Raw genomic sequence first — 26,876 nt, forward strand, 5'->3', positions numbered from 1 at the left:
ATCCTCTTACTGGTGGCGTTTATGTGTACTTGACCCCCCACTCGGCGAGAAGCTCACCGGAGACTCTGTGCTGTGGTCAGCAAGGTGCCACCGGCAATGCAGAATACTTTAAGCCTGTGGTCGCCAACCTGTCGATCGCGAGCTACCGGTAGCTCGCGGAGGCAATTCTGGTAGCTCTCACAACGATTTTAATTTAAAAAATACAAACTGCAAAAATCAGAGAAGCTTCCGAAAATTCCACAAAAAAATCTAATTGTCATAATATTAAACATAAACAAAGAAGATCTTTTGAAGTTCATTCCACTGAAAGGACACACTACTGGACAGGAGTTGTTTTCTCATTTAAAAAATATTATTTCTTCCGAGAAAATTCCAATATCGAAAATGGTAGGCTTGACAACCGATGGCGCTCCAGCTATGGTGGGTTGTGATAAGGGTCTGGTGGCGTTATGTCGTAAAGATGAAACTTTTCCGCAATTTCTCTGTTACCACTGCATTATCCATCAGCAAGCATTATGTGGAAATTTCCTGAAACTAAACAACGTTATGAAACTGGTGGTAAAAATTGTGAACAAGATTAGAGCTCAAGCGTTACAAAGAAGATTATTCAGAACCTTGGCCGATGAAGTTGACTGTCAATACGGGGACCTACTCCTTCACTCTGAAGTCCGATGGTTAAGTAGAGGACGGCTGCTGAAAAGTTTTAATGATGTCCTATCTAGCACAGTTCAATTTTTCAAACAACGCGATGAACCGATTCCGGAACTAGAAAATTCAAACTGGCTTAGAGATTTTGGTTTTCTCGTGGACATTACAGAGAAATGAAACGAACTTAATTTGCAGCTTCAGGGGAGAGACAAAGAACTAGCGGAAATGATTTCTGATATAAAAGCATTTATCAAAAAGCTGGAGTTTTGGGAACAAAACCTAATTAACAGCGATTCCAAGCATTTTCCTATTCTTTCAGAAAAAATATCTCAAAATCCATTAGAACCCTATGAGAACAAATATCATGTAAAAATAATTTCTACCCTGAAGAGTAACTTCAAAAATCGTTTTAAGGATTTCAATGAACTGGCTTTAATAGCGCAGTTTGTTGTTTCACCCTTTATGGAAATTGATATCCAGCAGTTTGCAGCTTGTGTTATGCAGAACTTTGGCGAAGACATCGCTGCAACAGAAATGGAAGTCGTTGAGTTTCAAAATGATTTAGCCTTAAAATCGTTAGTCTCAAGTACTGAATGTATCTGGCCTATTGTAAGTAAAGACAAATATTCAGTTTTATGCCGTGTTGCCTTGAAAGTGAAAGCATTATTCAGTTCAACCTATTTGTGTGAATCTTCTTTTTCCAATATGAAGTTTATTAAGAACAAATATCGCAATCGACTTACAGATGAACATTTGTGCTTTTTTATTTTTCAATGTTTATGTTTATGATAGTGCGTTACTTTTTTGTTGTTATTATTAACTATTTTTAAATCATACGTGACATGCCGTTGCGGCTGGATAAAAGTTTGTGTTTATTTTTCAAATACCTTCGTTTGATAGGTAGGAATGTAGCTATGAACAAGTACGTACTAGTAATATTAGTTTATTATTAGTACCTATGTATTATGTATTACCAGTTAAACAGTAAAATAAATACATATAATAATAGATTAGCTGTGGATTATTTCATTTGCGTTGCGTTACGTGGCTTCCGTGTGGGTAGCTCGCTGTTTATTCCAAAATTAACAAAGTAGCTCAACACATTGAAGAGGTTGGCGACCACTGCTTTAAGCGGTTCAAGTTTTCTTACTTGAATAATATATATTCGACTTACACGAATTATTTGTCTAGTATTCTGAGCACGGTGGATGTCTTGGATCTCATAGAGATGCCGGTCCTTTACGTCTCAAAGTGTGGCCAAGTTCACACTCCTCGAGATATAGGAACGTCGGCAGAGTGTTGACTCTTCGACGGTCCTTCACTCCGTGCCGCCACCTCTCGCGAAATAATATTAAGTCCCGTAGGGACCTTTATTATTTTTGTTGAATGGATTTGGCGACGAAGTGCTACTTCAGCTCGGCCACCGATTGAGGAGTAATTCTAAGTCCACCTGGGGCTTTTATTTACGCCTGTCCTTAACGTAATGTCGGTGGTCTAGTGGGACGCTGTGTCAGTTAGACACGATGTGAAATAGCTTTAAGACAACCTGTTTATTCAAACATTAAAGAGCTTTTGGAATCGTCTTCAAATCGAAGTCTTCTTTAATCGATGGAATCGAAGAAAAAGTTGAAAAGGCACTAGGCCAACAAGGTCTAGCTGCAAGGTCTGTCTAGCTCTTTTATGCGTGTCTGGTTTGCATCTCCGCACCGATCTTCCGTCGGAAAGCCAATATCAACTTAGTTCATAAAACCGTTTGTTATTGGCCGGCCAGAGTGACAATCTTCGCTCTGATTGGCGGCTCTGGCTACAAATACAAAAATGAAATTGTAATTTAAATTATTTTAACCTATTAAATCAATTTATTATAGCTTGTGCCATTTTGCAGAAAACCATTGTCGCTGCCAATATGGGCGACAATTAAAAGCTGGTCTATACCTGTCAATTCTGTCAACAAACCCTTAACCAAAAGCTTGCCAAGCATTTGTGACTGTTTTATATTGCTAAACTTTGCAGAATATATGTCCAGCTTTAACCCAAGTCTCGTCCAGGTAATAAATCTTTATTTTTGCCATGCGATATTCCCGAATTCATTGTAGATGATTGTAACCAATCATCACAGGCACTAGTTCTTCGTTGGGGACCGGTTCCAGGTCGTCTAGTGTAAGCTCCGGTTGCCAAGAAACGTAGTAAAAATACACTGCACAGTACTATTGGATATTAGATACTTTTGAGAAACATATCGCTCACTTCTTCCGTCTTGAAACAACGCAACAATAGCAGCCGCTGTTTCGGGATTTACAAACATAATTCATTCCCTTTCGGAATCCTGCTTGGTCTACCGGTTGATAGCTATCGAGCTTCAAGGGTAACCTGTTAGTTAATATTCTCATAAACAGTTTGTATGTTTGGGATAGCAGAAAGATTGGTCTATGGTTCTTCAGATCTCCCCCTCTCCTTTTTTGAAGAGAAGTATTGTCAAACTTTCATTCCAATCATCTGGGACTTCTCCTCTGTGAAGACATTCGTTAAAAATTTTTTTCAATTCTTCGAGAATAATTTCATTCCCCTCCTTCAACATTTCTATAAGTATTCCATCTGGGTCCGGAGCCTTATTGTTCTTTAGTTATGCCATAGCTGGTTTTATTTCGAAGGATTCTATGTTGGGGATAATTTCTGAGTTGAAATTCGTTATCTTTCTCTTAAGATCTTCATTTGCAGTGTTATCTGGGTTCTTGTTTGAGGAATATAAATCACGGTAAAATATTTGAGTAAGTTTTAGGATTTCGTTCCTTCAATGAGATTATTATAGGCTTTGATCTTAAACATTTCAGGCTTCAGGTTCTTTTCTATTATTTTTCCTACCTTTTTTCATTGTGGATCCTTAAATTTAATAGTTTTAAAACTAACATAGTTTTAAAAATTTTCTTTGTATTTTGTTTGCAACTTAAGGTTCCGTGAAACTGCTTAAATATAGAGTTTACGATAAGAACGTCCCCAATTATTATTAGATTAAAAAAACATTGTGTTGAATCGTTTATTTAAAAGTTAGTCGACAAACTAATAATTTACAACAGAAACTTTATTATATGTTTGCTTACAAATATTGGATGTCAGTGACCCGACATTCCTAGTCTTTCATATCGAAATTAAAATAACTTGAACTTCTTTGATTTGGGGTAGGTCAAGACTCAATTTAAATTCAATAGGAAGGCCAGGTTCAACAATTAATCTATTATTGATTGAGGTGTAACGAGTTGTTTAACCCCTACGTCGGCAGTTATTATTTTTAAATAGTAGTAAAGGAGTTTACTGGTTTGTATTTCTTGTTTTTAGGATTCAACTCAGTTTATTGTTTTTTTTTTCGTTATAATTATCATTTAGCTGTATTCTTTGTAGATAAAATTAGTATCTACACAATAGGACAAACATGAAGAATGTCCTAAAATGAGATAGAGAGTATAACGTAGATTGCTGGTTACAAAATATGAGAGCTCTTACCTGTAATATAAGAATGTCTTAAACACTAATGATTCAAAAAGCTATCCAAAGGTACCAAACGATTTAGTAAAGAGAAAAAGAGAGAATAACAAATAGCATAAATAAAATCAGTACAAATACATAAAGAACTAAACAAAATTCCTACTACTAAATACTACTTACTAGTTAACATGTCTTTCAAAAGTGTATGTGCACTATTGTCTATCCAAGTCATTATCACGAAAATTGTGAATGTAAAGATGTACCAACCACGTGGGTCTAAGGCTACCAATGCAAAAACTTTTAAAACTTATTATTGATTGCTTTTATACCATAAGCTGGACAAACCTTTTAGAGATTCTGAGAGCACTGTATAAATGTGTCAGGAGTAAATCCTTGATGCGTTTTTTTAGGGCTTCTTTCTGCAAACAGAGATGTTGCACCGTGCGGGACTAAATTCGCTTTGAGCGTAGGCGGGGTGTCTGATTTTTCGGGGAGTCTTTATTGGAAGAGATTTAAGCGCACAAAAAACTATAATACTAAAAACTGTTGACAAAATGTTTGACAAATGTTCGACTTTTTTTTTAGAGTGGGTGCATTTTTGTCAAAAGTGGAGTTAAATGCTAAATTAAAAATATTGATAAATAGTTTTACATGTTCGAATGGATTTATTCGAACATACTCCCCGCCAGCGTGTTGTCCCCCTACTAAACATATGAAACTAAAGAGAAAAGAGAAGAAAGCAAATTATATTAAGTGGGGCTAGGAAGTTTACTTACTTGCATGATGGATCTAAGACAAGTTGTGTTTTTTGTCCGAAGTCGTAGAGTCCGAACCAGGCCATCATTGCTTGGTATTAGCTCTAAGACTCTTGCTAGCTCCCACTTTAGCAGGGGTAGGTGGGCGTCTATTATGAGTACTATATCATCGATTTGTACGGGACTTTGAGTAACAGTACACCACTTGGATCTAGATTGTATGGTTTGGAGGTATGAGACACTCCATTTCTTCCAGAACAATAATGGCATTTGAGACAATTTCTGGTAGAGCGACAGTCTGTCTTCTGGGATCTCTAAAATAATACTAGGCTCCGGTGGGGCTAATAGAGATTGGCCCACCAGAAAATTGTCAGAGCAAGGAAAGGAAAGATCTTCTGGACATTCTGAGATCTTAAATTGTGGTCTAGAGTTAAGAATCGCCTCAATTTGGCATAGTATTGTATTAAAGGATTCGTAAGTAAGCACTACATTTCCGATCACACGACGGAGATAAAACATAGCTCACTGAATCCCTCTTTCATGTATTCCTACACTTACAGCATTAAGGGGTGTAGCGAAGTGGTTTGGTTCTGAGCTGCGAAGTCTCTTTAATGGATGTTGTGTGGTCTTCATTCATAAAAAATTTATAGAGTTCATGGAGCTCGTTTTTCGCCCCATAAAAATTAATCGCATTATCAGACCAGATACATGATGGGACTGACCTTCGTCCTATAAATCTTTTTAGTGCCAAAATATAGGCCTGACCAATGAGGCCGGTTACTAGCTCAAGATGGCAACCCTTAGTGGTGGTGCAAATGAAAAATGCTACATACGCTTTATAGGAAGGAGATCTACGGAAGTGAGATGATTTCAACGTAAAATGTCCAGCATAGTTCACTGAGACAAATTGAAAGGTTCTTGTGCCTGAAACACGGTTATAGTGAAGATCAGACATAAACTGGGTGACTGGTTTTGCTTTAAACCTGTGACATACCACGCAGTTGTGAATTACTTGTTTTATTTGAGTTAAACCCGATAAAGGCCAAAATTTTATTCGTTTCTATTTCTATCACCAGCTTGTCTGGAGTCTTTAATTAATAACAAGAGACTTTTAGTTCGTCTTGAATACATTTTTTTGCTTTACTTGCAGTAAACTCACTTTAAATAAAACACAGAAGGGCTTTAGCGGTCATTATAACAACAACAATTTTTTTAAAGTTATGTTTCTGTAAAAGCTAATCTCCAATGACTTAAGAATAAAAAGGCCAAAGTCCAATGCTCACCGGATATTGGCCCTTTAGTTAAGTAGAGTGAGCAAGTAGAGCGAAACTGATTTGAAGATAAGCCCGAAATTAAAATTAAGAAATCGGCGACCATTCATACACGAAAATTGGCCTTTTTTGTATTGAAAATTTTGAATATTATATGTTTTGTGGTGATACTCAATAAAGGCAAAAATGGAGTTTGCTCCTTACATTACTTAGGTCCAGAATTAATATACAGTGGAACCTCGATTATCCGTCAGAGCACTGGACCAAGGGTATGACGGATAATCGAAAAGACGGTTAACAGAACATTAAAAAAAAATTATAGTATAACTCTCAAATTTTATTTGTATGTTTTATTTGACAATATAAGAGAGATTTATGTTAGTACAGTCGAATCAATTTGATTTAAAATATTCCAAAATCTTTGTATGTTTTATTGTTACTTCACATTTTGCAACGGCTCAATTTCTTAATCGACGTAAAATCATCAAATCTACCTTATTTCTTCTTCTTGCCGAGAATACCACTCGATGAATTGTTGTATGTGCGATGCAGCTTCTCTAGCTTCTTTACGCAAATATTTGTGAGTTGCAATAGCATCATCAACATCGCCACCGTCAAAGTCTGTGTCAGCTTCTGAATCAGTTTCGTCTGCCTCTGTTGCCATTTCAACGATTTCATCATCTGTCAGCAATCGATAGCCGTTAGCAAATTAACCATTCGCTTATGTCATCTTTAGGCAACGAAAACAAAACAGTTGATTCAGCCATAACTTCATTTGTTACCGAATCACGCTCGGCTGGTCACAGCATTGTCGACTGCGTGTTTTAAATTGTATGCTTTCCAGTATTCTGGCAAAAAATATTCCTTTTCCATAACTAGGTTTTGAATAAATTTTTTTCTGTATCTTCTTTTTAATGTTTCCATCGTCACTTCGCACGTGATATTTCCATCGTCACTTCACAGCATACCAGAACGGACAGGTGAATTGTCTAAAATGAGAATAGCCTTTGGTGGCAAGTTTTTTGCTTGCAAGTATTGTCGAACGTCCGGTATAGAAACCTAAAAAACAAGACGCTAGAAAAATAAGATAAACACATTTCGGTTTGCAGTACATACTTTTTGAACCAGTTAGCGAATATTTCCTGAGCCATCCATGCATTATGTTGTGCGTAGTAGTTAATGGAAAGCGTGTTCATGTATATGCCCTTGAAAGAATGTGTTTTTTTGCTGTGCCAATCAATAATAAAGGAGGGCATTGGTCACCACTTGCATTTGAACTCATAATTGCTGTGATTTGTTGCTTTTGCGTTTTAAATCCGGGTGCATATTTTTCAGACAATGCAGAGAATGTTGGCAATGCTTTGTAGTTTAAACCAGTTTCATCCGCATTTGACCATTTGATCTCGTGTCAAACCATATTCATTCATCATAGCTTGAAACTTTCTTTTATATTCGTCAACGACTTCAATACTTACGGCGCTCAATTTTTCACCTTCGATTTTCAGTTCCCGTATACCGTGGCGATTTTTGAACTTTTCTAACCAACCGCTGCTTCCTATGAATGAAGGATCGCCATTCATATTGAAAAACAACGTTTTTCGGCAACAATTGGTCCAGACAAAGGAACACCTTCGCTTCATTTTTGAACGAACCGCAAATACAGAGCCGTACCGAGTGATTCATTTGTGGCTTTTTTCATTGTCTTACGTTTCACCCGGACATCTAACGATTCCATTTGCGAAGCATAGGTTTCAATTCCTTCAGCATTTTTCTTTAAATCATTGATTGTTGTTCTCGGAATATCATACTTGTTGCTCAATGCGACTACAGAAACACCTTTCTTTAGTTCTGCAATAATTTATATTTTTTTTTTCAATTGACAAAACTACACGTTTCCTTTTTGATGCTTTAGATGTCTCCAGGAAGGAAGGCTCCACTTTTCAAAACTGAATTGATCAAACGACTAATTGACACAATAAATGTTCGAATTTGAATCAAACTGAATTATGGTGACACACAGATATTGACTGTAATTAAGACTGTAATGATTGTGCTGTGCGTTTTTATTTTTGGCTTGCTATTCTAAAAATGGAACTCTAAAAGCACGGTATCATTTATCATAACCTATTTAAATTTCGTTTGGCTTATCACAATGCTCAAACAAAATGAATTGATACTAAATTTTGATGAAGTCAATATAAATTATGTATGGACGCTGACGGTTAACATAGGTGACGGTTAATAGAGGGACGGATAATCGAGGTTCCACTGTATTAATTAATACTTCTTATAAAGTACGGTTTTAAGCGTTGACCTACTTTTTTTTAGTACAAATGCAACAATAATCTTATATTTATTTTACAATGCATTGTTTGGACATTTCTACATTGTTACCAGCATATATATTTGCATATCTTTACAATGATGTAACAGATGTTATTTAAACGTTAAGAAATAATTACCTACATACATCCAACGACATTATTAATTAATTAAATGTAAAAATTAATGTAATTTAATATATCGAACGCTATATAATATCAGCAGTCGATATAGCAAATGAGGAAAGTTTTGTCTGATTGCCCTGTATTGATTTTGTGAAATTGTTTGTGTTGCTTTTGTCAGCGTATCTGGATTAAGTATTGGAAATAAACTTTGATGGAAAATGTCACTTTAGATACTGCTTACTATTTTATATATATATATACAAGGATTTCCACAGTTTTCACTGTATTCCTTCACTCAACCGTTTTCTCCAATTTTTCCTGTTTAGCCAGTCCCCTTCCTGTAGGTTTCTTCTACTCATTGCTTCGTCCACCTCATCTCTGAAAGATCTTCGGGGTCTGCCTCTCTTTCTTCTTCCTATCGGGCTTCACTCTGTTATTCTATTTATCCACCGATTTAGTCTATTATGTCGGAGTTCATTCCCATTCTCCTCTTAATCTCCATGTTATTTATTCTGTCTCTTCTTGTTACTCTGCAGCTTCTCCTTAGGAATTCCATCTCTGTTGCTCTTATTTTGTTTTTGGTTTTCTTATTTATTGTCCAATTTTCACACCCATAAGTGAGGATACTTCTTGTCATGGTATTATATATTTTTTTCTTTGTTTTCATGCTGATGTTCTTATCCCATAGTACCGGGTTCAATTTTCGTATGCAGTCTCTTGTTTGTCCTAGTCTATTTTTTATCTCTTCCTCCGTTGTTCCTTTGTTTGATATTATGAAACCTAAATACTTATACTTGTCTGTTCCTTTGATTTGTTTACCTTCGTCTATTTCCAGCTGTTTTATTTCTGTATTCTCCGTTGTTAGGTATTCAGTTTTCTTTAGGTTTATTTCCATCCCATTCTTTGTATATTCCTGCTCCAGTTTTCTCATCATAAAACTGAGGTCATCCTCGTCTTGTGCGATCACTATTTGGTCGTCGGCAAAACTTAGCGTATATAAATATTCGTTCCTTACTGGTATACCCATTCCTTCGCACTTTCTTTTCCATGGTTTCAGGGTTTTTTCCAGGAATATTTTGAACAGGGTGGGGGATGTGGAGCAACCCTGTAGTAGTCCCTTTGTCGTCTTAAATGGCCTGCATATTCTATTGCCCGTTTTGATAGCTACTTCGTTATTCTTGTAGAGTGCTTTTACCGCGTTTATTAATCTTCGTGGAACTTCGATGTCTTCCATTGCTTCCCATAGCTTGGTTCTAGGTATTGAGTCATATGCCTTCTTAAGATCAACAAAAGCCAGATGGACGGATCTATTTTTGGCCATTCTTTTTTCTATTTTAACTATTTTAACAAACCGAAAATCGATACATCAATAAGCCGATCTAACGATAAAACCTACTAAGCAACAACGGAAGTACATCTTCAACAACTTAAAAGCTGCCCTAGAAGAAAACATGGATACTCAAAAAGATTTTGAGTGATGATAAAAAAATTTAAGAATTAACTCACAACAATAGAACAAGAAAACCGGGAATACTGAAAGATACAAATGAGAAACTTGTGTTGAATACTAACGACAGATTAAGAGATGGACAGAATACATCAATGAACTGTTCAAAGACAATAGAACAGAACAGATGGAGATAGAAGTAGAAGAGGATATGGTTTTAAGGATATTAAAAGAGGAAATTAAAATGGCATTAAAAAACAGCAAAAATGGTAAAGCAGTAGGTCCAGACCAAATCCCTATAGAAACCTTAAAATTCATAAATGATGAAACCTTAGATATTATAGTAGACTTATTTAACTCACTATACAAAACAGGACACATACCGAAATAATGGTTACTCTCCACCTTTTGTGCTATTACTATATACAATATCACTATAGTTTATTTTTATGAACGAGAGAGTAATTAGCATAATTTTAACTGGTAGCTCCGACCACTCCATGGGCGTGCTCAAGATTAATTGAAAAATTACTTTGAATAATTGTAAAAAATAAATGAATTATTTCAGTGTTATAAAGTGTTATGTGTATGTAAACAAAAGTGACCTCTTTTATCACACACTATATTAGAACTGACTGGCCTACATTAAAAAGGGTTTTAAAAAATTCACATTTTTTTTAATTTTTAAAAATTACAAAAGAGAAAAAGAGTTTTTAAAACCGTCTAAGGTATGTTAAATAGATGAATAAAAATATTAATATAAAACTTACAGCTACTTGTTACAAATCCAAATCAGATTCAGAAGATGAACTTTCAGAACCAAGATTTATAATAACTGGCTCGATCATTTTATCAGTAATATTGTCCAGCTTCCACATTTTTTCCTCTTCTTTAATAGTGTGATTTACTGCCTTTTCCCAGTTTTCAGGTTTTACATTATTTACGGCCTCCAAAAACAACTGTTTAACATCATGAATTTTAAAAGTGGTATTTTTTCTTGAAACTTCACTCTTTATCTGTGCCCATACCAGTTCAATCGGGTTTAATTCACAATGATATGGTGGGGATCTAAGTACTGTCATTCCACGATTTTTGGCAATTTCATCAATTTCGTATTTTTTAAATTTTTCTTTATGAAGGGCACACAACGAATAAAGTTTCTTTCTTATAGATCCGGGATGGCACGTAATATTTTTTGAACTCAGCCAATTCTGCAAGTCTTTTTTTAACCACTTGGTTGTGGGCAGTCCTTCTATAAGTCTGGAGTGATAACTTGCATTATCCATTACTATTACACAGTTCATAGGAAGAAGATCTATCATTTGTTCGAACCATTCTTGAAAGACATCAGCGTTCATGTCTTCATGGTAGTCACCGGTACGAGTTGATTCAAAAGTTAATAAACCACCTTCAACAAAACCGTCTGAACTTCCAATGTGTACTATTATCAGCCTGCGTCCCTTTCCTGATGGTGGGTTTAAACCAGTAGATATTTACAAAAGCGTGCCTTTGACTTGTGACAGTTTCATCCTGCCAAAATTTATTTGGTGTATGACCCTCGTTGATCCATGTTTCATCAAGATAAAATATTTTTCTTTTTTGGTTTCTCATTTCCTTTATGGTTCTTAGAAAATGTCTTCTCCATATGACAATATCGCTTCTTTCTAATAAAATAGACTTTCTGGGATTCTTTTTCCAGCGGAAGCCTATTTCTTTTAAAAGTTTCCATAACGTACTTCGACTCATTTCTGGGTAATCGTTATCATCTCGAACTGAAACAAGAACTTTATCCAATGTTGGAAATTCTTGTCTAAAGAAGAATTCATGCACTTTCCGTCGAAGTCCTTCTTTAAAATGATATTCTATTTGAAATTTTGGTTTCCCTGGAGCATTACGTGGCATTTGAAAACTACCACATTTCTCTTCTTTAATAACTCTGTAAATCGTAGATTTCCCAACGCCAAGTGTACTGCTAACTAACTCAACGGTCTCATCAACACTTTCACATAAACGTTTGTCTGTAAATGATTTAAAACAATTAAATATTAATGTTTTTTCATTAACTGTTAGAGGACCAATTTTTCGGCGTTTACACGGCACTTCCAAATTTTCCATAACACTAGTATACACAATAAACTGCACCTTGCAACTGAAGTACCTACTTTTAGTGAACTGTTAAGAATTTTGAATACGCCACTTGGACCTTCCTATATACAAAATGGAAAAACCCACTATCACATTTTCTGTGGAATAAGTTTAGAAGGTAATTATCTAGTCAATTACTGTCGTAGATTCCTGGAATTAAAGAATTAAATGTTTGATTGTTGAAACCCTTACTTCGTGGGATGCACTCATTTCAGATAAAATAAAACGTTTTATTTTATCTAAAGAATTAAACTTTATTTTGCAAATAGATAAAATAAAACGTTTTATTTTATCTAAAGAATTAAACTTTATTTTGCAAATAGGTAGGTACTTATTAAACTTTTATTGGTTATATATAACCAATAAAATAAACATCTTACATTTCTTGCAAATTCATTAGTACCTGTTAACCTCCATCACTCCGACACTGGCAACCTTATTTAGGGATTAGTAACCCTCACAACTATTGTATTCTATTCTGCTCCAACCTTTATACCTGGTGGTCATACTCAATTTAAAATTGTTTTCCTATATACTTCTCTAAACTTGTTGACAAATATCTGTTTTTCATTGAGTCACCCGTATCAACAGTTTAGGGATTTGCATACATAATTTATTGTTTTATTACTCTCTCATACATAAAAATACACTATAATAAGTCACATTCTTAAATTATTCCTGAAAATAATACATGGTCGTATAAATAAAAAACTGGAAGAAGGAATAGATGATAGTCAGTTTGGGTTCAGAAACGGACTAGGAACCAGAGAAGCGTTATTTGCTTTTAATGTGTTAGCTCAAAGATGCATAGATATTAATGTTGATGTGCATGTTTCTTACGTTGATTTTGAAAAAGCATTTGAGAAAGTAAGACATGAAAAATTAGTCCAAATTCTAAAGACAAAAAACATAGACCATAGGGACTTACGAATAATAACAAACCTCTACTGGAATCAAAGAGCACAAATCGTAATAGATAACGAACTCAGTCGAGAAATTGAACTCAGGAGAGGAGTTAGGCAGGGATGTATTATGTCGCAATTACTATTTAATGTATATAGTGAAGCCATTTTTGAAGAAGCATTATTATCTCAATGTAAAAGAATAATAATTAACGGAAGATCTATTAACAACATAAGATATGCAGATGACATGTGATTATGACAAGCTCTGCTGAACAACACCAATTACTGCTAAACAAAACAAACAGTTTCTGTGAAAAATATGGACCAAAAATGAATACAAAAAAGACCAAATACATGATCATCATCATCATCATCATCATCAATCAGCCCTGAGTTGTCCATTGTTGAACATAGGCCTCCTCTAGACTTTTCCATCTGCTTTTGTTCTGCGCCTCTGCTATCCAATTGGTCACGATTCTTTTGAGGTCGTCGGTCCATCGCGTTGGGGGTCTTCCTCGGCTTCGCTTGTCAGCCCGTGGTCTTCACTCAAGCAATTTTTTTGTCCAACTGTCGTCTTTCATTCAGTCGTTGTGTCCTTGAGAAGGACACAACGAAATACATGATAATAACAAAGAAAACAAATATGCCGAAAAACATACATTTGGGAAATGTACCGGTAGAAAGGGTTGATAAATACAAATACCTAGGAACCTGGATTTCAGACAATATTGATCAAACAACCGAAATAAGAGACAGGATAGAAATAGCAAGAAATGCGTTTGTAAAAATGAAAACAATTCTCTGCAATAAAGACATTAGATTAGAACTGAGAGTAAGAGCACTGAGATGCTACGTGTTTTCGATACTGCAATATGGACTTGAAAGCTGGACATTAAAGCAAGAACACATAAATAAGTTACAGTCTTTTGAAATGTGGTGTTACAGGAGGATGCTTAGAATAGCATGGACACAGAAGAAAACCTACACGGAAGTATTGCGAGAAATGGGCAAAGAATGCGAAATAATAAACACAATAAAAATAAGAAAGTTACAATATCTGGGACAAGTAACGAGGGGACAGCAATATGAACTGCTAAAGCTGATAATACAGGGAAAGATAAGAGGAGGAAGGATAGGAGAGTGTTATGGTTAAAGTTAAGGGACTGGTTTAAATGCAGTTCTCTAGAACTCTTCAGAGTAGCAGTAGACAGAGTAAAGATAGTGATGATGATATCCAACCTCCGATCGGCAGAAGGAACTTAAAGAAGAAGAAAGGGGTTGAAGCCAAAGGGTTCAAGTACCAAAACGTTAATATTGAGACATATCAATTTAAAATATTTTTGATTAGAAAAAAAAACAGAACTCTAAAATATATGAATTCTGCATTAAATATGATTTGTTATGTTTATACTTGGAACTTTTTCCCATCAAGTAAACGTATATACTAAGTTTTGATTTTTGCATTTAACACAGTATTGAAAAAACTCAACTTGCAGCCTTTGGCTTCTGACCTCTCAATTCTAGCTCCAAGCACAAAATTGTATAAGATAGGCAGGATAGGTACTGAGATCGAATGGTGAAGGACTACTAACTACACCTTCTGGGAAAGGCCCGATAGAGTAACGGATACAGTAACGAGTAATCTACGTAAGATGGTGATGGAATAATAGGAGATTGCTGCACAAGACTGGCAAGGGAGGAAAACAAGTGTAAACGTGGCCAAAACTTACTTAAATTTGTACAGCCAACGCCAAGAAAGAAAGAAAGAAAGACGTCGGTCAGGTAACAAGCCAGTCAGGCGGTCCAATCGCATCAACTTCAGAGATCAAAGAAACAAAAAGGATAACTTCGTAATTTAAAATTCTAAATTAATCTGGTACTTGGACTAGAATACTTGAAATATAATGAGCAGTACGGCAAAAGATGAGGGCTTGGGGCTCTCGTGTTACTCCTCTAAAGATCTCTATTGGAGAGAAAAACTTGAATATAGTAGTAAATATTGGTATAAAATATTATTTTCAAAATTTTTTCGAGGCAATATATTAATTACTCAGCCTAACATGGTAATCACCCTGCGTGCTGGATGGATTAGTGTAAAAGGGAGATACATCGGTGCTTATCGCAACAAATAACCTAATGAAACTAAGGAAAAACTTGCCTCGTAGCCTACAATACAATATAACAAGAAGAAGAAGACTATGAAACAGTAAATATCGAAAAATTTATCATATTTTATAATTGAAATATCCTCGACGACTTTTAATAAGTATTGAATATAAAAGCTAGACATTTTGTTTACCTTAGTTAATAATGTCATTGATTTTTCCAATAAATTTCCGCTTGAATTTGTGGCATTTGTGTACCTGTTTATCACCAAAGTTTCAACTCAACCAGCATTTAATCGATACCTCGATTTGTTTACCGTTTCAAACACGAAATCTGATCATTATGCCTTACACATTATCATTTCAGTTAGCTTGTATAGACCGAGTCAAAAAATCAGATTTAGTTTTCTAGGTCATTCTTTGGGCTGTCTTTTAGAGATGGCGTGCGGAAAAAAGACCTAGTAATAGTGGTGGTAAAAACCAAATAATTAAGTTTTATTAGTAAAGGTAAAAATTCGCGTGCATGGCCTTCATACTTAAAGTAGGATGGTGATAAAGTGGGAAATTTTATAGTAATTTACATTCGGTATTGCGAATGGTGTTGTACGACTATTTAACTATTTTAAAGGTTTTAGAAATAATTGCAATAAGTAAAACAAGAAACTTGATTTTGTAAAGGAAATTCTTATTCTTCCTCTTCGCGGCAATCATTATGTAGCTTCAGCTACGGATGGTTTATACTAATATGTGTTTATTCATTTCTTTCAGTATTTCGCACTTTTATTTATCATTTCTTAGTTTGTTCATCTTTTTCACATCTATTTAGTTTATTCTATCCATTCCTTTTTCCTTTGTCTGCATTTTCTATTATTTTTACTTGTATTATCATCTTACTTATGTTGTTGAGTTTGTTCATCATCATCATCATTAGCTTTACAATCTTTTGTGGATCTTATCTTGTATTATGACTTTCCGCCATTCTTATCTGTTCTTTGCTTTGTTTTTCCAGTTGAAAATATTTTGCATCTTGTTCCACTTGTTTCATAAACTAAATCTGGTCTTTTTCGTGTGGTGTCTCTAGCATGGCAATTCCAACTTTATTGAACGCAGCTCGAAATAGTCCTGAAGTGGTCATGGAAAACCATTTTCGTAAGTTCTGGCTCCAAGATATTCTTCTTCTTCCTGGCCCCCTCTTTCCGTAGACCTTTCCCTGTAATATAAGTTGCAGCAGGTTATATCTATGATCGTTTCGCATTATATGTCCAAGATATTCTAGTTTGCGCCGTTTCACTGTATATATAATATCACATGTTTTATCCATCCGACGTAAAACCTCAATGTTTGTTATTCGGTCCACCCAGGAGATCCTCAGTATCCGTCTATAACACCACGTTTTAAACGCCTCTAGTTTTCCCATGGATGCCTTGGTTATTGTCCATGATTCAACCCCATAGAGCAGCACTGTAAACACGTCGCATCGCAATAAACAGATTTTCGTTTTTAAGGGTAGATCGTGGCTCTTAAATATCTTGCTCATTCTGACAAATGCTGACCTGGTTTTTTCAATTCTTTGTTTTATCTCAACTGAGTGGTCCCATTGGCCGTTTATGGTGGTTCCTAAATAGTAGTAATGGGGCACGGGGGAGTATTTGTTGCTGATCTACCAGTAATTGACTAGGTGGAATATCCTTCTTACTGATGACCATGTACTTTGTTTTCTTGGTGTTAAAATCAAGCCCGTATTCTTGACTGATTCTCCACAATTGCGTTACTAGTGTCTGTAAACCTTCTAAACTGTCTGCAAAGAGGATGGTGTCGTCCGCGTATCTGATGTTATTCAGGCGCTCACCATTTATGACAATACCCTCTTCGATATGCTTTAAGGCCTGGCTCATGACGTGTTCCGAATAGACGTTAAATAATAGGGGAGAAAGTATGCAGCCCTGTCGTATTACTCTCTTTATTGCAACTTCTTCTGTTAATTGGTCTTTCACTCGAATGGTTGCTGATTGGTTGTAGTTTATGTTCTTGATTACTCAAAGGTCTTTGTTATTCAGATCAGTTGCCTTTAGTATATCCATGAGCTTATCGTGCTTGATTCTGTCGAAAGCTTTCTGGTAGTCGATAAAGCATACATAAATATCGCAGTTGACGTCTCTGCACCTTTGAAATAATATCTGAATCGCGAACAAGGCTTCTCTTGTACCTAACGCATCCCTGAATCCAAACTGCGTTCGTGAGATCTGTGACTCGCATTTCTGATAAATTCTTCTGTGCATTATCTTTAAAAAGGTCTTAAGAATGTGACTCATTAGACTGATAATACGATGCTCTTCGCAGTTTTTTTACATTAGGTTTTTTAGGTATAGCAATAAATGTAGATTATAATCAGCTCTCTGGGATTTTTCCCGAGTCATAGATTTTATTGAATGTTGTCGTAAGCCATTTTACTCCTTCGTCTCCCATGATTTTTAGAAATTCTGAATGAAAGTTGTCGGGCCCTGGTGCTTTACCTGCTTTGGTTGCTTTAATTGAGTCTTGAGTGATTGGTGGTCCTGTGTCGTATTCCATAATTATCTGGTTGTTATCTCTATCGTCATCGAATGTCTTCTCAACATATCTATTCCATATATTCTTTGTTTGTTCAATGTCTATTACCGGGTAGCCATGATCATCAGTCATATGTCCTGATCTCTTGGGTTTGTACATTTCTGCTGCCTTTTTTACCTTCTTGTGGAGATTAAACGAGTCGTGTCTACTTGTCTACACATGTCTCTGTTTTTAGCTCTTCTTCTATTCTCCATCATATTTAGGATTTTACTAGTAATCCACTCTTTCTTTTTAACCGTTGTTGAGCGAAGATATTTATTTAGGATTGTCTGGTTAATTTGTTGTAGTTTTGCCATTTCGTTATCTGGTTCATTAGCTTTGTCTATATCTTTTAATTCTTTTTCTATCTAAGTCTAAGTCTGGTCTAACTCGGATTATTATTTTGTTCTCCTCCCTACTGGTGTCTGTCCTATTATTTTCTTTGGTATTTTACTCTTCAGCATGAAAAGGTTTCCATCAAAAACTTCCTCTTCCAGAGTTTTAAAGCCTGCTCCAAAAATAATTTAAATAGTATCGATAAGAGACAATATCCCATATTTTAAGCATTTGTTTACCATAAATCGATTTGTCATTTCACATAACTTTCTCCCAGAATTAATGAGCGTAACACTAATGTTCGTTCTTTCTAGAACTTCTCACAGTTTTGTTTGATGATCAACTCATTTTTCGGTCAAAAATATTAGTCATCTACTATCTATCTTCATCCAAACATTACAATGCTTTTATTCGATGTCAGCAATATTTTCACTTCTGACCCCAAACAAGAAACGAGCAATCTGGTTCACTCTCTTGTAAGAGCCAATTCAATAACCTGTTCTACTACTAACTCCATTATCCAATTATTAGAATTTCGCTTGACTTAAGATTTTAAATTTAATAATGAATATTATGGACAGCCTGATGGCTTAGCACGGATCATCTAGAATCCACATATATCATGAAAAATCCTGAAATACTCAACTGGTTTCGATATGTTGATGACTGTTTAGTTTTAATTTCAGGTAACTCCAATTCAGCTGATCAATTACTTTCTAAAATCAATCAAATTCATCCTAACATTAAGTTCATCATGGAACTTGAATCATCTCAATCAATTCATTTTCTTGACCTATCCATTACCAGATTAAATGACCAATTCGACTTCAGTATCTACGGGAATCCTACACAAACTGATTTGGTTGTGTCCTATTCTTCCAATCATCTAGTGTCACATAATTTTGCAGCTTTCCATAGTTACATTCCTTGTCTCGAGAATACCTCCCTATCTCAATATAATTACACGAAAGAATTTAACATCTTCACACAAGTAGCAGTTAAAAATGAATATGATCCCAATAAAATCAGTAAACTCATCTACAGAAAACAACTCGGTTAATTTAACAAGAGAACTCTGCGTTCTCCAGAGATCCAACCGCTACACCTATACTTCTTTGCTATATCATCATGAGAGCCTCTCTGGAGATATTAGAAATCTTATCAAAGGATCAGTAGACAACATCCAAATTCCTTTCAAAGAATCCCACAACTTAGGCTAGTGTCTTACTAACTCTAAAGACCCCTCAACTCCATGAATCGTAGTGGTGTTAATTGTTAATATACTCAAATGTTCTAATTGTGATGCTACATATTAGGTAGAACCTGCAGATCATTGTCATCACGTTCTCTAGAGCACACCAAAAGAGAAAACACTTCCACTTTCTCTCAGCATTTAAACAACACAACCATACTCTTAATACAACCAGAAGATGTTACTCTCTTACACAACATTCCGCAAAAAAACTTGGATTAGACGTAATTGAAAATTTGGAAATAATAAAAGAAAACCAAAAAATTCTTAACTGCGTTAATCGTAGTCTCATTTCACCGAGATTTTCTCCTTCTTCAGCGTTAACTATTTTCATAGCTCATGTAATTTAACACCATTTTTGCATAATTTAAGACGATTTCGTCGATATTCAGGGGTCAGAGGTAGCACTCAATGAGCCCGAAATCAAAAAAGATCAAAACTACTAATTCGACGATAAATTGTTCGCATTCATTGATCTTACATTTTCTGCAAGCAAAACTATAGCTTTGCAATAGACCCTCACTGATTCAATCGAACTTTGACTATCTTCTGCTATTTAAGTCCAGTAAAAGCCTACATAGAACTGACATTTGCTTCTGACTGACATAAAAAAGAATAAAAATAGTTTTACAATACGATTATCAATATAGTTTGCCTATAGTGAACCTATGTGATCTTACCAAGTATAATAGTACCATTAACTGTAATCTTGAGATGAATTTTCTTATTGTTACAGCTTTCACTTATTTTCTTTTGGTAAATATTTGAAACGCCTGTGCTAAAATTTGTACAATGTCAACAACGTCAGATTCTGCGCTTTCTTTGGTAGAAAGGAAGAAATTACAGTGGGCAAGAGAAAAGGGTAACATAAAGAATACCATAAAAGAAGCAATTTTGCTTTAAAGACTGTCTTTTTCAGAAGAACTCGCTGCTTTAAATTCGTCTTGGAGTGCCTCGGATCAAAATTGTAGGCCCTTTGATAGGTAATTATTATTTTTGTTTTTAAGTTGTCATTTGTAATCAAACATAAACGAGCCTTATATAAAAAAATTAATAATAATTTATATTTTTCCTATTAATCCTACTCTTCTATATATACTTCTTGTGATGGCTTGTGTCTCGCAGTATTGTTCATTTAGAGTTTACCTAAATTGAACAAATTCGACAGCAAACAAATTGCACTAAAAAACAGTCGTTAAGCACAAAACTTGTTTCCAAATTGACCCTACAGCTCAGTCATTTTGTCAAAAAAAGAGGGTTAGCTGGAAAGATTGTCGGGAGTTTTGAAAATTGGTAATTTTATAGATTTTGATGTAATCTTTCCGAATTTCAACTTCAACTTTCGCCGCCATATTGGAAAAATGGCTCCTAATAACAGTTTTTTTACAATATCTCCTTTCTCGAGCATTTTACGAGAAAAACATTTGCATACAAAATTAAAAAAGTAAAAATTTCCTACAATTTATTAATTTACATTTTTTTCCTTAAAATCAATAGTTTTGGCATACCAGCGCCACAAAGTATTATTCATCTACACCACCACGTTTTTTGCCGCATATTTCTCTAAAATATACTCAGTGACATTAAAAGTGTTACTCTCAGAAGGAATAATTTATTGACATTAATTTTTTGGCAACATGGTACATTTACATCGAGAATGAAATTATAATGTTGTATAGGAACTTTATTTTTACAAAAAGTAGAAAAGATAAAACATTGGTATTGTTATCATAGCATGTTTTTGTAATATAGTCATTCCAGTGCTAAAAAATTAAGTTCAAGAAACTATTCCTTCTGAATGTCACTTCTAATGTCACATAGAGTGACAGAGTATATTTAGAAATTTTGGAAAACGCATTTACGGATGCATTCTTCGTCCTTGAAAAGCGATAATGGAAGCAACATTCTGGCTACACTGGATATAATGTATGTCATCAAAGAAGGGCACTTATTACAGCGACATCTTTTGACATCAAGGCGAACTATTTTCATCTATTTGCAATAACTACATCACGTACGTTAGATCAAAATATAAATTTTATACCATACTCGTATTCGACGAATATCCTGAGGATGTAGAAAACCGTAGTACCAAATATGCGGAGCGATCCCGACGATCACAAATATCTGTTTCATTAGACATACTTTTTGCCTAGACAATTATTCCAGCTGTGTCACAAGATAAATTCCTAAGGAATGATGTGAACAAGAACAGCCTCATTAGAATGTTGAAGACAAAATTTGAAGCTGAGAATTTCATAGTCTAACAAACCTCAGAAGATGCGGATATGCTAATCATTAATACCGCAATAAGTGTTTCACCAGCATTCAATACCGTAATAGTGATCGGTAAAGATATATATCTTCTTATTCTTTTGACAGTTTAATGCTCACGATTCTTAAACTAGAAAAAGAAAAAATTTCCCAAAAATGTATTCCACTAAAGTGTCATAGATAAAACAGCTGCAGATCATATTTTCTTACGGCATGCCTTCACTAGCTGTGATGCACTCTTTTATCAAGTAAAAATAATATTCATTGATGTACTCAAAGGGCACTCATATATTTCAAAAACTAAACGCTGATCCAGAGATTATTGCTAAAGCAGGACAGCGATTCCTTCTTGAATTATACGCTTACAATGATGTTAAAAGTAAGAAAATATGTCTTTAAACTAGTATAGATAAGCATGCTCAATGAGAATATAAAAGGAAATTTAATACTAAAACCTTGTAACCTAAGCAAACTATTTACTTATGTACACAAACAATCTAGGCCCTTCTGCTAGTATCGGAAAGAGGTTGGGTGTGGTTCTTTCAAAATTCATATACAAGCTGTTAAGAATATAATTTTTACCAACTAGGTACTCAGGCTGGGATATCAGAACGTTAAATCTATCGGCAGCAGAAACATAATATTCACCATAAAAGTATTCGAAAGGATTGGGTGGCTAAGAAAACGGGATATTTATTTGAAAGTATAAAAGAACAAAGGAATTTTTCGTCTTACTTCGTCAAGAGACCACTTAAACAAAATTTCATCCTGTCTGTTAGACGTTCAAAAAGAGTAAATGGAGATAAATGACGGAGGGTTTACGAACGCTCGAATTTTGAGGCCAAGGTCGGAGCTATACAGTTGGATCCTTGAGCTAATTTAGATGCACTCGAGGGATAGATGGCGTGAGCTACATTGATTTAAATTGTTCTGAAGCTATTTTCTTGTGGCATTTTAAATTAATTACTATTTAAATGGGAATAAGCCACAATTAAAGGTTAAAATACGTTTATTGACGTCTCAATTTCCACTTCGGAAATCGTTCTCAAAATACAAACATTAGTAAATTAAACAAATTTTGTTTTTTGTTACTTAGTGAAAAATTCTTCTAATAATTTAATTTTATCTGACTCATCTATATTGACAATTCAGACATACCTTATACATTTTAAAGTATTTAATTGATTTGAATATTTACATGCAGAAAAACTGATGTACAACATGTAGTGGTGCTTAGAATCAATTGCAAGTTCCATTTGATTAAGATGAAGAGGAAAACCGACGACAATTTTCGAGTAAACTTTTGGTGAAATTAAAAACGAAGAAGCTTCTAAGGGGTCTCTTAAAATTACTATTAATTTTACAAAAAATTGTGGATACATAAATTATTAGAAATTTTCACTAGTTTAATTTTGTATATAAATGTTTTTCTTTTGAAATGCATCGGAAAGGAGATATCGCAAAGTTGAAATTCGATAAGAGCATTCTGCAATCTAGAAAATTACCAATTTTTAAAACTCCCGGAAGACTTTCTAGGTAAAACTACCAAATAATTGGTCTAGTATACGTCAGAATTATTTATTAAATCGCCAAAAATACATCGGCAAACGAATTCGCTTGACGTATAAGGCAAATTTGGATCATGTTTGTATCATACGAACCAAAATACATACCATGCGGTCCATATGTATGGATTAAATTCATTTTTAGCGTTATTATGTACTATGTGAAAAAAACCTGAAATATGTTGATTTTTATTCTTAAATTGACAATTTATAGTATGAGTATATTATACCCCACCAGCACCCCCTTTGAAATATAAGCATCCCCTCGAAAATTTTAAATAACAAAGGAGATCGTATGACACCTTGTTAGAAAGGGATTTGAGTCCTCTGTTCAGCAATATAAAGTTTTTTAAGTTTGGTGCAATCGTAACTGAGAAAATTTATTTTTAAGATGTAAAATTTTGATAATGTCTCTATCACAAAACGTAAGGTTGAATGAAGATAATAATGTCACATAACATTTAGAATGTATTTTTCAATGTACTTTAGAGTTAAATTAAATGTTCAAAATGACCACCATTCACTTCTTGACAAAATCGAGGCGATTTTGGAATTCTCGTACAACATTTTGTACGACCTCGGGATTTTGTTAATTACATCCGTCATCCTAACTTTTAAATCAGCAATACTGTTTGGTCTATTAATATACTTTAGATGGTCTGGTATTAGATTTTAAATAACCGCATAAGAAGTCTGGAATGTCTTCCTATGCTTTATAGATTACCAGAAAGCGTTCGATTGTGTTAATCATTCAGAATTGGTAAGATTTCTCCAGGAACGTTCGATAAATTAGAATGACCTTAAAATCATAAAGAACCTTTATATGAATCAAGTGGCATCTGTATGAGTAGGACTGGAATCTACATCATATTTCTCAATCGAAAAAGATGTACGACAGGGTTGTGTTCTGTCACCCCTCCTTTTTAATCTTTACTATGAAAGGATTTACGATAGAGCCTTAAGTGACACTGAAGATGGAATCAAAATCAACGGACAGACTATTAGTAATCTTCGCTATGCTGATGATACAGTCATAATAGCTGTAGACTAAAATCCCTTTCTAACAAGGTGCTACACGACCCCCTTTGTTATTTAAAATTTTCGAGGGGTGCTTATAATTCAAAGGAAGTGCTGGAGGGGTATATTTTCATACTGTAAATTGTCAATTTAAAAATAAAAATCGACCTCTTTCAGTTTTTTTTTCACATAGTACATAATAATGCTAAAAATGAATTTATTCCTTACATATGGAATCTTAGTCTGGTTCATAAGGCATTGCAGTCACAAAATTCTATTGTTCGATATTGTCTCAAAAGATCCAAATTTTACGAAAAGCCAATTAATATTTTCCTAATAATTTAAATCATTTTCTTCCCAAAGAAACCCAAGACAGACTAAGAGAAGAAGCAGCCTTCCGCCTCTATATAAAAACCAGTACAACTCTTACGACAGAGAGAAAGAAATTGGTGGAGAAACTTCCGGATACGGAAGCGACAACCCCAACCAATCTCCGGATTACGTGCAGACGTGGAATAACCAGTCGGGGTACGAATCTTCCTCCAGCAGAGACGACAGGATGAAGTGGGGCGACAAAGCGTTCGAAAAATCCGATCTTCACGAACCTCCTAATTGGGTGAAGAGGGGGTTGAAAAATGGAGAGATTATTGTTAACAACACATCTCCCGCTGAATCTCCAGAACAGCGTTATGAGGAAGATAGACCACAAACGGGATCTAGCTATTCACAGACTCGGTAAGGAAATTCTCTAGAAGTTGTAACAATTCAAATAAAAATATATTTCTGTACCTAATGAAGCCATTTTATTCAACAAGCATATATTTATGACTACTATCTACAAGGGTGAAGTTTGTGATACATTTAATGTCCTTTTTCTAAATTCGTTTTTATAGTTATTGAACTTGATTCTTAGTTGTAAGTTCAGCTGAGAATTGACAGTAAAGATCTTAGTTTCACAAATGCTCCTCTTGCAATTTCTATGCGAGTTTTACTTTCTGAATCCGGTGTCTCTTTTATCCAAAATCCTAGATATTTAAAATTGTTAACTTTTGTATTCGTCTCATTGCTCATAATTAGTTGCATAGGACCAACGTCTTGTTTAGTGGCCACAAGTAACTTTGTCTTTGATGTATTTAAGTCAAGTCTGTCATTGGAGCATTCTCTAGTGACTCGAATTGAAGATCTTCCATACTTTTAGCCTTAATCGCTGTGTCATCTGCATATCTGATGTTATGAATAGTTTCTCCCCCAATTAGAACTCTACATTGCCCTTCCAAGGCTTCGTTAAATATTATTTCCCTTAAAACACGTTAAAAACTGAAAATTTTATTTGTTTCTTCTTATCTTTCTTCAGGTGTTGTTCTTTTATTTCTCTCGCTGTTTCTTGTATGATGGTCAGACTTTCCTCTATAGTTCCTACATTTCTGCATTTTAGCATCTTTGTATTCAGGTTTTCCCTTACCTGTTGTTGTTCACGATGCTTCTCTGAAACCGAGTTGTTTGTTTCCCGCTGTTTCTTCACATTTCTGCTTAATTCTGTTAAGCATTATATGTAGAAGCAGTTTGGGAAGTGACTAATTAGATTATTCATGCACTAATCCAACCATATTTGTGGCGTTATTCTAGTTTCATATATGTAGTTATAAATGTTTCTTAGTTCTAAGACATTGTCGGCATCTAACAGTTTGAGCCAGTCTGATGGTATTTGGTCAGGACCTGAAAATTTCCTATTTTTGTTTTGTTTGATAGCTTTCTCTACTTCCGTTTTTAAAATACTAGCACCAGTATGTATTCATATACTTTAAAGTGTTAAGTGGTGGCCTCGTATTCAGGAAGAGCTCCTTTATTAAATTAGTCCAATCTTCCTTTCTTTTCGTTTAAGTCGAGAATATGGAGTTTTTTAGATTAGGATGGGAATGTGGCCATTTCTAGGGCGAATATTTAGTTATTTCGTAGCTTCAAACATAGTCATTACGTTCCTCGTAGCTATCTTGTGGACTTCCACGTGAATTAAAGACCTGTGAGGCCCCTTGGTCTTGTTGTGATCTTTTTCCAATGTCTGATCTTCGATTCCGAAGTCTATAATCATTAAATGTATGTAGTTTCCTTGTCTGTCACGGAAAGCTGTACTAGCGATATCTATGGTTTCTCCTGGCCTTCCACATTCTGATATCGTTGACCATTTGTTGGTTCCTCCTCCTTCGAGATCGATTTTGCGGTCTACGGACAACGAGATGCATGCCCTCCATTAGAAGCATTCATTTTTAGATCCTTTCTTTTCCTGTCGTGTTAACGCAATCCAATAACTCTTGAAGGCCTTGGAGACTATCACATAAGATAACAGTATCGTCAGAGTATCTAAGATTATTAATCAGTTCACCATTGGTTTTCACCCTAAAGTCTTAATTGCAAAGCCTGTTTGAAAATTATATCCAAGTTGATATTACGTAACAGCGAGAATAGAATGCATCCCTGTCTGACATCTCTTTGAATGTAACATGTGTCGGATAATAGTGATACTTTTATAGCTTTACATTCTCTTTTTACTGTATTCTTACGTTTTTATATGGTCTATTACATATTATATTAAATGCGAATAAAATACTATACTTTGTCTACTACGGTTGTGGAACTTTTGTA

The 26,876-nt window shown here is 34.8% G+C and overlaps 1 protein-coding gene across 2 annotated transcripts in view; it reads left to right on the forward strand.

The window, feature by feature from the left end:
- Nucleotides 1-26,876, forward strand: part of LOC140449485 (uncharacterized) — a 44,334-nt gene that overhangs the window by 10,963 nt on the left and 6,495 nt on the right. For both annotated transcript variants that reach the window (XM_072542669.1, XM_072542667.1), the window contains exons 2-4: nucleotides 20,117-20,242; nucleotides 20,300-20,363; nucleotides 24,600-24,971. In XM_072542669.1, coding sequence (XP_072398770.1) covers nucleotides 20,173-20,242; nucleotides 20,300-20,363; nucleotides 24,600-24,971 — 506 coding nt within the window. In that variant the 5' untranslated portion in view covers nucleotides 20,117-20,172. The remainder of the gene's footprint in view (nucleotides 1-20,116; nucleotides 20,243-20,299; nucleotides 20,364-24,599; nucleotides 24,972-26,876) is intronic.

Source organism: Diabrotica undecimpunctata, chromosome 9 (genome assembly GCF_040954645.1).
Source record: "Diabrotica undecimpunctata isolate CICGRU chromosome 9, icDiaUnde3, whole genome shotgun sequence".
NCBI classification, from domain to species: Eukaryota; Metazoa; Arthropoda; class Insecta; order Coleoptera; family Chrysomelidae; genus Diabrotica; species Diabrotica undecimpunctata.